The sequence below is a fragment of the Varanus komodoensis genome, unplaced genomic scaffold (genome assembly GCF_004798865.1).
Source record: "Varanus komodoensis strain SLA01 unplaced genomic scaffold, ASM479886v1 scaffold74, whole genome shotgun sequence".
NCBI classification, from domain to species: Eukaryota; Metazoa; Chordata; class Lepidosauria; order Squamata; family Varanidae; genus Varanus; species Varanus komodoensis.
In genome coordinates, this window is record NW_025336401.1 from 1,888,788 (window position 1) to 1,902,948 (window position 14,161).

The window sequence follows — 14,161 nt, forward strand, 5'->3', positions numbered from 1 at the left end:
AGGTATAACTCTGAAGTTCCAGGCCATCAATGAGATAAAGCCACTGCCTGTAATTTGCTGTAGTTTTTCCACACAAACATAAGATGGGAAGGGGAAAGGCCCAGAATTAGCGGCAAGTACTAATTAGGAAAGAAGCAGCAGTGGGGTTTGGGTTTCAGAGGCCAAGCAGCTGCAGATGCTTTCTGAGCAGATGCTGCTTCTGACGCGTTATTTTTATAATTGCAGAATCTCTGCTCCAGCATCTTTTTAAAGGTGTTGCAGCTGGCCGTGGGCCTGAGCCAGGCGAGCCGTTGCCAGACTCACTCCAGTCCCCATGCACGCGCGCACACACACACGAAGGAAAAGCGTCGCCCCATCTCGGGGAGGGGGGGGGGGGGGGTCTAGACAGCATTTCCATTTTCCCTGATCGTTGCTCATCCAAAGATACACCAAAGCACTTCACAGGGTTGCAGACTGTAACCCCGGTAGCTTTCTCCGCTGTGATACCCCAAGGCCCAGCGTCCATTCACTGGGAAGCTGGCAAGTCAGGGCAGCTTTCGGGGGGGGGGGGCACCCAAACGGTGGAACCCCCTGCATACTCCCAGGTGCTTCTTTGCAATCTTCTTGGGCAGCACAAGTGGTCAGTCTTGGGACCCCAAAGATGTGACAACTTTTAATACTATCAGACCCCATTTAATGGGCTGTTCTGGGGTTTTTTTATGGCTGCCTCTTTCTCTATTTTTCCATTATTTTTATGGAAGGGTGCACACACTTTATTGGATGCGGAGGGAACTCCTGAGATGCCTCGAGGGCACAAAATACCTTAAATAAAGACATTTAATGCTTCGCCAGCACCAGAACTTGCAAGTGGGGATAAAACTTGCTTCATAACAAAGTCTCTCCTTGGGGCAAGACTAGGAACAACCTCCCACCCCCCATGCACAACCCAGAATGTAGTGGCAGGCAAGGAAACAGCAGCAAATTAACCACACAGCCTCTCTCTATGGTTTTCTCTGCCCCTAAAAAGGGAGGCAGGCATGGGGGCCCTTCCTGCTGCCCCTTCTCGCTGGGAGCAGAGGCGACGAGCCAGCTCTCCATCGCAGCACAGCAGCTGTTGCTGAACCAACCCTTCCTCCCTTGTTCCCTCAACGCTTTTGTAGACCGTCCCCCATTACTGGTGTCTCGGGATGGTTTAAAACAACATTTGGGGTCACTTGGCCTGAAGATGAGGAGGGAGACAGCCATGCAGGACATCAGCATCACCAAGGGCTCCTTGCCTCCCGCTTTGCGGAGGACAGTCCCCAGTTCAAAGACGCTCCTCCACCCACACACAGTCCAGGGCCCCACAAGCGGGGGAGGCACCACGAGTCACCCCTGCCTCGCAGTTAGGTGCCGACAGAGCCACTGCGCCAATCATCCGGTACCAGGCTTCCCTCCCCGGAGAGATGCGCTGCGTTCCTGTTTCAGTCCCAACAGCGGTGCTGATGTTTCCCCCCACCGGCTTCCATGATGCACAGAAGGCAGCGGGCTGCCGACGTGCATCTTGCTCTGCCCCTCTCTTTTGCAGCAGTTTGTGTGGCCTCCCTAGCCAAATGTCCTGGATTTCCTCATTCTGCACGGGGGGCGGGGTGAGGCTACCAGAAAGCCTGACGCTAAGGATCCTGCTCCACAGGCAGCCCCCATCACCCCCCAGTCCAGGCACCATGAGATGCTGCAGCGCTGAAGGGCTGGCGGCAGGCCGGCCGCATCCCATGCCGCCCAGAGGAGCTCCTGCCAGAAATCCACCCTGCCAAACGGACAGAAGCATGAACGGCGCCTGCCAAGCACGGCTGCTGTGCTGCTCTCAGCAGGGTCTGGATCAAGTTACCCAGTTCATCTGCGACAAGCTGGACTCCATCCCTTGCGGTCCAGCCCTCATTATCCAGAGAGCTCTGGCAGGAGGTATTCACACCCCTTGGGGGCTCACGGCCAAGTCGCCTACGCAGCAGCCGCAGGACATGCAAGCAGGTCATTCTGTTGTGTGCAGGTTCCGCACACAACAGAATGAAATGCAGTAGGAGCAAATGCCCAACTTAGGAAGATGAAACCAAATGCATCATTGCAGGATGGGGAACACTTGAGTCAACAATACCACAGGCGAGAAGGATCTTGGACTTGTTGTCGATCACAAGCTGAATATGAGTCAACCATGTGATATGGCTACAGGAGGGCACATGCTATTTTAGGCTGCATTAACAGAAGCATCACTTCCAGATCACGTGAAGTTACTAGTTCCCCTTTCCTCGGCACTGGTGAGGTCTCACCTGGAGTCCTGTGTCCAGTTCTGGCACCACAGTTTAGCGTTCAGGGAAGGACAGAAAGAACGATCCAGGGACTAGAAACCAGATCCTATGAGGAGGGGTTGAAAGAACTGGGCATGTTCAGCCTGCAGAAGAGAAGACAGAGTGGAGGTACAATAGCACTCAAGCACTTGAAAGGCTGTCACCAAGAGGAAGGCCAGGATCTCTTCTCGATCATCCCGGAGTGCAGGACACGGAATAATGAGTTCAAGTTGCAGAAAGCCAGATTCCAGCTAGACATCAGGAAACATTTCCCAACCATTACAGTGGTGCGACAATGGGACCAATGATCCAGGGAGGTTGAGAGCTGTCCCACCTTGGAGGCATTCCAGATGCACCTGGAGAGCCCTTTGAGGGGGATGCTTTAACAGTTTAACTGGAGCCCTGCACTGAGCAGGGGTTGGACACGATGGCCCTGCGGGCCCTTCCGACTCTACTGTTCCAAGATTCTGTGTGCAGCCGGAGCACCTGCTATCCCAGGCGATGGCATCCAGCCCATCAGGACCAGCTGCCCTGGATAGCCTTCTCCTCCAGGGATCTGTCCAGTCCCCCTTTAAAGTGGTCTAACCCCCTAACCCTTTGGGTGCTGACGAGCCTGGAAGGATGCCAGCAAAAGGGTGCAATAGAAATGAGTCCGAGGGAGACAGTCTCCACTTCTGACAGAAGCACCATCCAGCAACTCAGCCCATTAAAAATCACGTGTCTTTTCGACCACTTCTTCAGGATTCTAAAATAGTTTCTACCGAAGTAGTTTAGAGAGCACTGGGGTCTGCCAGCACCCTCTGCACAGCATGGCAGGCTGGAGGAAGTCCCAGAAAAACAGAAAGTTCAGCTGCTTTCCCACCCACAGAGGCTTCCAATCTATTTCAGAGAAGATTCTCATCAGGCATGTGGATTGACGGAGATTGGAGTTGTTATGGCGACAGACACTGTGCCCAGCCGGAAGACTCTGCCAAGCCATTTTGAAGCGATGCTGTAAGTCGGTTCCATTTACTGAAGATCCCTTCCAAGAAGAACAATAAACATGGGAAAACAGTTGGGAGAGAACTATCCTATAGTGACTCTTGAAGAAGTGTGGCACCTGTTGATATGCATGAATTTAGAGGATGATATGTCTCTTCCTCTTGAGGTACCCCCTTCAGTAGTTCAAGAAAAGAGGAGCTAAACTGTTCCTGTACATTCTGGTACGTAGTTCCACAGGGATCACCAGGCTGTTTATATGAAAAAGGAGTTAAAAGCAGGACAGAATTCCTTTCAAGTTTAAAAATGAACCTGCATCCCCCAAGGGAAACCAACTTTTGGTCCAAGGATCAGATCAATTTCATTTCCATGCAGTTATTACTTCTGTATAATTTATTTTCAGACAGAGAAAAACTGTGCTGAAAATGATGAAACACATTATCGGGCTATGCTGTCGTGGGAGAGTGGGGAAAAGGCGGCGCCTTTCACTCTCCATTGCCTCCTCTTTGTGAGATCCAGTGGTGCTCTTCTGAGTGAACCGTGGCCTTTTACAATCGGGACCAGGGACTGATGTTGTTGAACCCTCGGCATCCGACTGTGGTGAGTGTGCTCAGTGCTTTGAGGATAAAATTGCCCAGATTTGCCATGGATTGGACTCCACAGTTAATGCAGGTCCTTTAACAGCAGTATCAGGCAGGCAGAATGCTCAATTTCTAGCCTTGCAGTGGTTCCGCTCCAACCCACCAGGCCGACTGCGGCAGGTGGCGCTGGGGGATTATTGCTCTGAGCCACGGCAGCTACGCCCTGGGGTACGGCAGGGTTCATGCTATGTAACATCTCCATGAACCTGCAGGGGCAGGTTATCCAGAGGAATGGGTTGAGAGGCCACCTATATACTCGGATGGTGCTGAGCTTTCCCTCTCCATGCTGTTGGTGGTGGAGGGGTCACTTGGCAAGTGGAGGGACATTCAACTTGCCCTGGATGGGTTGCGCTCCCCTAAAGGTCAGCATCGTTTGCAGTCTGGGGTGTTCCTGGACCCCGAGCTATTGCTGGAGCCTCGGGGCGACTCAGTGGCGCAGAGCACCTTCTGTCAGTTCGAGCCGATTTACCACCTGGACAGGCAGAGCTCCGCAACAGCGATCCGCCGTCTGGTAACCTCTGGCTCGGACCATTGCAATGCCCTCTACGTGGGGGTGCCTCTGAAGACGCTCCGGAAACTTCAGTTGGTTCAAATAGGGCAGCGAGGCTGCTGACGGGGACGGGCCACCCTCTGCCAGCTGCATTGGCCTCCACTTGACGCGCTAGCACTCATATTTGAATCCTAAATGGCTTGGGGCCAGGGAATCTACAGGAACGCCTCTTCCCATTGTGCCTTCCTGGACGCTCAGGCCATCATCCTGAGGCCCTTCTCAGAGAGCCCCCTCTTAGGGAGATCCAGAGGGCAGCGGCTCAGGGAAGGGCCTTTTCAGCCGTGGCACCTGATTCTGGAATCCGCTCCCCAAAGAGGTGCGCTTGGCACCTACTCCCTCTTCTTTTCAGTGCCAGGCAAAAGCCAAAATTTTAACAGTTAGATTTTTATCCTCATTTTTACCGTATTTTACTGTACCTCTGAATGATTTAGCTTCAGTGGTGCTGGTTGAATTTTGTACTATGCTTTCTTGTATTATGGTAGTTATTAAAGGGATTGTTTTTATTATAGATGCTTTGCATCAATTATGGTGTTTCCAACTTCGTAAACTGCCCAAGGGAGCCTATGCTGAAGGAATGCAGTGAAGAAATAATACAGATTTCGCTCTTGATGCTGAAGGAAGGAAAATACTAAACAACAGATATGCACACAGACCTGCACTGAGGAGGCACACGTGTGCCGGGGAAGAGTGCAGCCAGGGGTGCAGGTGGCATCTGCAGGGCATCCGGCACACTCCCTCTCAGGACAGAGTGACGGTCTCAAAGGGAAATCCAATCAATGGAACGGCACCCAAGGGAGCAACTGAGAGAGAGCTTTAGAAGGGGACCAGAGGGACCCATGGAGGAGGCGACGGTGGTGAAGCAGCTGCATCCCAAGGCGACTGACCATGCAGGTGAACCTGGCCTATAGCACAAGTAGCACAGCTATCTCTGTCTGCATGCCCTTTGTTGGCTTCAAGCACCTGGCTGGGCACAGGTCGCTGGGGAAGACAGGACGGTGGACTCTGTCCACCAGCATCCAGAGTCCAAAGATTAGTTGCTGTCTCTTTCTGCCGCCGATGCCCACTGGCAGAGAGGTGACTAACACATTTACAGCCACCTTGCCCATAGGTAGGGCTAAGACCTCCCATATGCTATGGCTCAGTGGGGACAGCCAGGTTGAGTCCCTGGCAGCATCTCTGAGCAGGGCCAGAGACAACCCTGCCTGAAATTCTGGGGAGCTTTTGCTGCCGGTCAGTGTTGGAACCAGGGTCTGATTGAGGGTAAGATACTCAGTGCAAGATAGTCACAACTGACTACATGTGGAATGGGGGGGGGGGGAGTGTGTAGGCTGAAAACAGTAGCCAGGTTCTGCACAGCAGGATTAGAAAACAAGATCTGCAATGCATTGCTTTTACATTTTGCATTTAAACTGCTTTTTCTTGTTGTGCATTGCAAGCCAAGCAGAGAACTCTGCTATGGGGCAGATGACCAACCAGGTAAGGAAAACAACAAGATCTAAAACAGAAAAACAACACACTGACTGACACAGAGAGAAAAAGCACACACTTTTTCATCCTGCAGCAGCCGCTCCAGAAGGATCAGGTGTCGGCAACATGCAAGCAACTTCCTTTGGCTAGACTCAGCAACACCCACGGAACAGCTGCGAATTTAAAACGTTACAGGTACAGGGCTGGAGAAGTCCTCCTCCTCAGTCGCAGATGCTTCCAGAACAGCTGGGTATGCAAGAAAGCCACCGGGGCAGATGAGGGAGCAGCACTGCATTCTGGCGAGGTTCTGAGGAGCAGAGAGCAGGTTGCAAAGGGCTGGCCTTCCGAGTACAGAGAGAGAGGGCAGGTCATGCCTAATTATGGAACAATCTGCCGATTTTGCTTTTTGTACCTTATTAAATTTACATCTGCATCTCCATCCCCTGCAAGGAGCCCAAGGAAGTATACATGGACCTCTACTTCCTCCTTCATTTATCCTCTCCACCACTCCAGGAGCACAGAATTTTTTAAAGGTTGCATGACTGTTGTACTCAGTTGTACGCCTGTATCTCCTAACACAAACATTTTTGCACGCCCTTTTGCCTAATATATGCAGTCCTGCAGACGGTGCATTTCTAATCTTTTCACCGATAGATGCATTTTTGCACGCACCTCCCCAACTACCCATGTTCTTGTACGCTTTTTTTTTTTTACTGGAGAACATGACAAAATTCAACAAAGAGCAAATTACAAAGGACAACTGAGCATGTTTGCATAGATTCAGAAGTACAAAATTAGCTGTTTGTTCTGAAACACAGTCAACCATTTTATCCTCCATCTCTCATCCAACCGAACAGGAGACTTCCGATGAGAAAACAGCTGAAAGCAGGGCAGGGTAACACATAGGTTGTGCTCCTCTGGAAGACCACGGCAATGTCCAGAAGGCCTCTATGTATTTATATTCATTATTTTTATATCCTGCCTTTTGTCCTTCCAAGGAAGGCAAGGCGGCCTACAAAATTCTTCTCTTCCTCTAAATCATATTCCCACAACAACCCTGTGAGGTAGGTTGGGCTGAGAGTCTGTGGCTGGCCCAAAGTCACCCAGGGGGCTCCATGGCTGAGTGGGGACCAGAATCCCGATCGCCAGAGTCCCGGTCCCACACTCTTGATCATCACACCACACCGGTACAAATCAATCAACACCTAGAATCCTTTAATATTGGCAGATCAGCGAAATCTTGACTAATTGAACTCTTCTGCAATATCAACTGTGGACATTTTCCTTTCAGGGTAGAACTCATGCACCCCAGCATGAAGGATAAACATTATGGAATCAATAGTGCTGCACTGATGCGCTGCGAGGTCCCATGCTGAAATGGAATGTATTCTAATCACTCAGCAAAACCCTGATTAAAACTGCTCTTCTTACCTGAAGTGTATATTGTCACCACTTCATCAGTAGATTTTTCTGTTTCCCCAGACATTTTCAATCCCAACACTCTTTTTAACTGGCTTTTCAGATTTGGCTGTTTTTTATACTCCTGAGTTTCTGGCTACTGGATTTCATCGCTTGTCTTCTGTAATAATTTTGTATTCTCTTTTTATGCAAACCCACAGCCTTGGGAACTTTTACTGAATCGCAGTATAAAAATATCTATAATGAATCAAGTTGGCAGACTCAGCCCCCAATATGCAGGCAATATTGACCTACTTCATAGGATTCTCTTAAGGATCACAGAGATGAATGGAAGGGTTTTGAATGTGTCGCACTACACAGACATATTTGGCCTAATACTTACAAGTCTTAAGCATAAACAAATATACCATCTTTCCAGCCGTTCGCATGCTCAGAACACAAGTCTCTACGGTGTTTTCCAGACTTTTGCTAGTTGTTAGAAAAACAGTATTAGAAGAGCACATAAAAATTTCAACCTAAGTTAGCAGCCCCTGGAGCTGCTCACATCAACGTGCTTTTGCATCTGTTACCCTTCTGGGTTGCCTCCCTACTGAAAAACTCAGAGCAACGATGCAGAGAAAGACTTGGGAGGCTCCTCTGAGAGTGGCCTCTGCAACTCACAGGAGTTTCTTTTCGCAAGGCCTCCTGCAGCACCTCGTGGGCCTTGGGAGCTATTGCTCCAACAAGCCCATTTCTGCCCCGTCCTTCAGAATGGGGCTGCATTGCTCATGTCAGCAGAGCGGACACAGAGAAGAGCAATTGCGTTGTGTGTCCTCGGGCTGCAGGAGAGAGACTCCTGGGGATAAAGGGAGAGGACTCCTTGCTATTTGATTTTTCAGCCTTCACTAGCCCGCTTGGTAAGCTTTCCAAATGGAGCCAAGGGGCCTGTGGTCAGCTATCCTGACAAGAGGGTGGGGAAGGTCTTCCTGTGTCAAAAGTCTCACTAGGGATGGGGAGCAGAAGCTGGTCTCCAATATCCCAGGGGCTGAATCCAAAAAGCAGAGAGGACTGCAGCCTCTCTTCCAAGCAGTGCAGTTTCCAGGATGACGCTGTGCACACGAGAAGTACCAGCACAATGCCAACGCTGTGATGGGCTTCCCTGCAGAACAACTTCCAGTCTGCCTACTAACATTCTGCAGACTTGGTGCTGAATCCTATTATGGTCCAGCATCTGGAAAGCTACCCTTCGGCCTGGAGAGCCCGCATCTCCTAACTCAGCCAAAATCCTGAGCTGCATTCCTGCTGCAGAATCAAGCGGCCTACCAAACTGATGCCACGGTTTTAGGCTGGGCGAAGAGAGAGTGGCCAGCCTGGCTGAAGTGTGGTTTGAGCTTGGGCCTCTCCCACCCAAGTCCATCTCCCTCCCTCCAGCGCAGCCCCACCCACGGGGGGCAAAGCCTTCTTCAGCTCATGCAGATGGTGCCTATCCCCTGCAGGCACGGCATCTGACAGTGGGTTCAGCCCAGAGGGAGCTTTTGAGAAAGGGGCCAAGTTCCCCATTCTGGAAGCTCTTGCAGGAGGCTGTGCTTCCCACACCAGAGATTGACACAGACGTTACCTGGCAACAGGGAGGTGGAAGAAGGAACCTTAATGAGGCCTCTTAAAAACAAAACACAAACAAAACACAAACACCAAACTAATTGCAGTTAAAGATTTTATTGAACAAAAGAAACACGGTAGTCTGAATTCTCTGAGCAAAAGCAGCTTTCTGTCAAAGCTGCATTTTGTGCTAAATAACCGTAGTAACTGAGATTTTATACAGAGGTGTAAGAGACGAGTTCTCCCACCCACAAAAGGATATTTGGAGACAAGGGCTCGGGTAGGGGAAAGGAAGATTAACTATAATCTGAAGGGGACCATTCGATCAAAGTTTTAGTGGTTTAACAAGTAAGAAGTTTCTAGCCCTTGTCTACTTAAAATCCAGTGCAGGCATCCACCAGGTCGCAGCCCAACTGAACTGAATTCTCCTGAACGAAGAGGCTCCCAGAATGACTCGAGCTGAAGGGGGCGGGCAGGAAGGGGGAAAAGAAAGCTGAATCATTAAAAACCTCAGATACTTTTCAATTTTTATGTGGTGGATCAGGGAGAAAAGGTCTTAATAGGTTATTTAAAAAGCACCCTGGTTACAGATTCAGGGTCTGCCTATTGTTTCAAAACTGCCGGGTTTCTTCTGCCTGCCACATCCTCCGGAAAAGACTCCAGAGTCGAGTCAGTAAACAGGTCCCGCTCCCTGGAGCTAGCTGGGGCCAGAGAGCTTCTGATGCGTGCGTGCGCCGGCCGGCCGGCCTCCCTGTCGCCCTCCCGCCCTCCCTCCCACGCGAGGCAAGTGAGGAAACCAAGCCCCGCAGGTCCGAGGCGTCACGCACGAGATGCCCCACGTGCGGTGCTTCTCCCCGCAGCCTGGCTCGCTGCTGCACGGCACCCTCGCACCCAATACACGACACCGATGTACCTAATGTGAAGATTCGTTTGTTAAGACACCTTGTTTTCACCGTTCGTTATACATTTGGCTTCACGAGACCTTTTGCTCAGAACGTCCTCTCGTCCGCTCCATAAACAACCCGGACGACCAAGCAGCACCGAAAGTGCGGCGCTTGCCTTTGCCGCCCGCCCCACTCCCTGCCCTGTTCTTGTGCTGGCTGCTTCAGGGTCAGCCTTAATAGATACTACTGAAGACAAATAAGAGGAGGACCCCCGACGCAGCGCGGCGGCGTTGGACAATGATACGGTGAGTCTAGCAGGACGCGTCTCAAGGTGCGGAGAGGGGCGACTCCCTCGAAGGCGACCCCGCGTTGTCCTCCGGAGGGAATACTGTCAGTGTGCAGGCACGGATGCCCCCGAGGGATTCTGGGAGGTCAAAAACTTTGTGCCACTCATCCTTCTCTGGGTCGTACTTCTGGACTATTTCCACCATACAGCGGTTATTCCACGAATATCCTCCGACAACATAAATTTTATTTTCAAACACAGCCACCCCGACATCGCTCTGCCCGCGAAGCATTGCGGCGATTGGTGTCCACTGGTCGAGGGTTGGCGAGTAATATTCACAGCTCAGAACATCATCGTAATCACTGGTTCCTCTAAAATGATTCCCACCAATGACGTAAAGCTTGTCACCAACGGTGCACATGCAGTGAAGGCCCCGTACAGTGGTCATGGCAGCTTTCTGAGTCCATTTGTCCGTGTCAGGGTCAAAGCACATGAGCTCCTTCTGGAAAGTGTCATGCGTGATGCCTCCTGGTGGGAGAGAAACCGAACACCCAGCATAAAACAAACGCCAGCGAGGCCAAGAAGGGCACGACGAGACGTCGGGGAGAGCCGCCACAGCTGAAGCAACAAGGCGCTGCACGACACACTGCCCTAAGAGGCCTCCAAGCACAAAACTCAGTTCAGGCCGTCCCGCTTCATCAGTGAAGGACACCCAGCAGACGACCATTAATCAGATGATGCAGGTGCGCCATATTTATTTACAGGAAGATACGCCAGCCTGCCTAAACCTCTTTTCCTGTGTCTAATTTATGTACTCTCGCTGAAACTGATGACAGAAGTCATGTCATAAATTTTGCACTGCTTCATGGCACTGGGACTGATGGGGGACCAACAAGTCCATACTCTTGTGGCATGTTTGCTTCCCGAAGGCCCCTCCTTCCCCATAATCACTCATATCCAGGTGTATTTACACTACAAAATTAAGTTCTTTTCTTTTTCAAGGGTTGTGAAAATGTACTTCGGCAGAGCAGTTCAGATGTCTTCTCGCAGCCACAGAACTGCAATTCTCAGGCTCCATGCAGAGAAGCTGTGTGGCAACAGCACTTCTGAAGATGAAACAACTTAGGTGGCTGCATTTACTGCTCATACGCAAATGAAGCTAGCGTGTGAGGAGGGACGCCTCTTTCCCAAATGTTAGTGTCAAGAGGAGCTTGTGGGGGGAGAAAAATTAATGTCCTTCAAGTTTAGGGGAGGGCCCAAGGGAGAATTAATATGGGGAAGGGCTGAAATACATTTCCCATGCTCTGTTTTATGCGTGATCATTTTGCATCTCAGAGCACAGGACTGTGCCCAACCAAGCTGGTAAGCAATGCAGTTTCTCTCACTTCATTAACTTTTGGCAATGCATTGTGACCTGGCACTTGCCAAACACATTTTTTATTCCTAGGTGCATTTATCGTATTTAATTTTAGACCTCCAATTGTTCTGCATTTGGTTGCTGTGTTTGGTTTGCTGACTGTCTGCTTTTATTCTGATGAGTTTTGTTCTATTGTTTTATTGTATATTCTTAAAATTGCAATTAGCTTTGATTTTTGAAAAGGAGGCAATACAGGCATACCTCAGAGATATTGCAGGCTTGGTTCCAGGCTACCCCAATAAAGAGAATTTCGCAACAGAGCAAGTCACAGATTTTTGGTTACTCAATGCATATAAAAGTTATGTTTATACTATACTGTAGTCTATTAAGTGTGCAGTAGCATTATGTATGTCTCAAACAACCAATGCACATACCTTAATTTGAAAATACCTTATTGCTAAAAAATAATAACCACCATCTGAGCCTTCGATGAGTCATAATCTTTCTGCGGGAGGAGGGCCCTGTCTCGGTGTGGATGGCTGCTGACTGGGGTGGCGGATGGGACGGCTGGGGGAGGGGGTAGCCATTTCTCAAAACAACAGTGAAGTTTGCCGCATTGATTGACTCATCCTACCATGAAAGGTGTCTCTGCAGCAAGCAATGCTGCCTGACTTCCTTCAGGATCGAAATAAATCCCCCAAGACCCTGCTGCTGCTTTACCGACCAAGTTGATGGTGCCAACAGACTTGCTCAGCACAAGCCCTCAGGACTGAGGGCAGTGGCTATCCAATGCGCCTCCAGCAGAGGAGGCTGCCCTCCTGTGAGAGTCTGGGCCTGTGGCGCCTTTTGTGCTTCCGCGACATGAAGTTTGCCCCAGGGGAGGTGCTGCGGAATCGGCGGAGGACCTGGATTCCGCCCGAGCTGAATTCGCGGACACAGCCGACTGCTGGAGCCAGCAGCAACAGCCTGTGAACCGACTGTGCTGCCTTGTCCCGGGCCACGCGCGAGGCCGGACTGAGTCACGGCAGCTTTCGGGCCTCTCCCCACACCTGCCATGCAGCAGCTCTCACAGAGAGGCGCCGGGGCCCAGCCAAGGCCTTCCACTCCCAGCGCTTCTGCTCCCCTCCTGCACTAGGTCTTGCCCACCCATCGGACGGCGAGAGGCCGCACGCACGCACGCACGCACGCCTTCCCACAGGAGTCTGGCGCTGCGCTTGCAGAGCTAAGTTCCCACCCAGGGTGGCGCTTTCAGAACAAGGAGGCAGAAAAGCTCGTCTTGCATGCTCCGTCCATCTGCTGCCGCCCTCCCCGGAGAGGACAAGCGCTCGAGGACTTGTTTGCTTACTCTTTCAGGGTACCTATTGCTCTCGGCTACAGGACTGAAACTAGAGCGTTTTGATGAGAATCAGATAGAATGGAAACAAGCTGGCTCTGTAGCCCCGTCTCTCTTTCTGTCTCTTTCACATCCTACCCCTTTGATGGTGCACTATGATTTACATACTCTACTAAGACTTCAAAGTTCTCTGATTCTAGCCTAAGGATGCAGTATTTATCAGAGCATTCATTGAATTTTCTAGGCCTCCCTGAGGTATAACTCATCCCAGACAAAAGGAGCCCATTTTACAATAGGGACATCTATAGGATTGGAGGCAGCAAGGAAGTTACCTTTTTGATTCCCTACAAAATGCATCTCTGGAGGTTTTAAAAATAAAGCTGCCACAAAACAGCTCCTAATAGAGGGCATTTCAAAAGAAGCAGGTAACCAACAAGCTGGGATAAATGAATCTAAAAGGAATGTTGACGATTTCACAGCACATTCTGTTTGAACCTTTCTGGGGGAAATGATGGGAATCCCTGCTTGCAAAATGCGACAGGAGTCCACTTGGGAAGGTAGCAGTTGTGGCTTCCATGCTGTGAAAGTTCAGGGGTGTTGTGGGGGGGGGGATTCTCTCAGAAGGTGGCTCACCTGAAATGTACATAAGCCCCCCATACACGGTCCCAGCGTGGCCATAGTGGGGTTCATTCATTTTTGCCACGTAGCTCCACTCGTTCATCCTTGGGTTGTAGCATTCCACAGTAGCTGTTTGAAAACAAAAGCTGAAAAGGTAAGTAAGCGAGGCTATCGAGAACTTCACCATTTCTCTCCTCTCCTCCAAGCAAGTCACACTTTCTATTCAAGGGCAGGGGAAGCGGTTGCGTTTGCCTAGCATTCTGAACATTTGCATCACTCCAAAAGCACGAGTAGGTTTTCCTCACCCTGCAGTGCAAGGGAAGCCATATTTTTTATCTCTGCACTGAAGATCTGGGAAAAGAACGTTCATAAATCCGAAATGTTCACAATGCCACTGAGCAGTGTAGAAGCCGTAATTCCCAACTGCAGTCCATACTCATCATGAGAAATGATTACAGCAACCATTTTACTAGAAATACAAACTCTGGGTGGCGGGGAGAAGGCCTAATAACAAGCTTTAAATGAGTATGTTAGTCTTCCAGCAATACATGGCCAACCAGATAGCCCGCTTTGCTCTCAGCAATAAAGCCCAGTTTATCAGCAGCGGCGGTGGCGGCGATCAATTTGACCTGATAAGGGAAAGACCTTCCAGCCACCTGCCGAATAAGGCAGGTGCAGTTACTTAAACTACTGAACACAAAACTATTTTGCAACTTCTGGCATTCCTCTCAAAAGCCTTTGCTGCCTTTC

At 50.3% G+C, this 14,161-nt stretch overlaps 1 protein-coding gene across 7 annotated transcripts in view; it reads right to left on the reverse strand.

Moving 5' to 3' along the window:
* Positions 1 to 9,034: 9,034 nt before the first annotated feature.
* KLHL13 (kelch like family member 13) overlaps positions 9,035 to 14,161 on the reverse strand; it is a 62,716-nt gene continuing 57,589 nt past the window's right edge. For all 7 annotated transcript variants that reach the window (XM_044452694.1, XM_044452690.1, XM_044452695.1 and 4 more), the window contains 2 exons: positions 13,427 to 13,540; positions 9,035 to 10,631 (listed from right to left, as the gene is read on the reverse strand). In XM_044452694.1, coding sequence (XP_044308629.1) covers positions 10,144 to 10,631; positions 13,427 to 13,540 — 602 coding nt within the window. In that variant the 3' untranslated portion in view covers positions 9,035 to 10,143. The remainder of the gene's footprint in view (positions 10,632 to 13,426; positions 13,541 to 14,161) is intronic.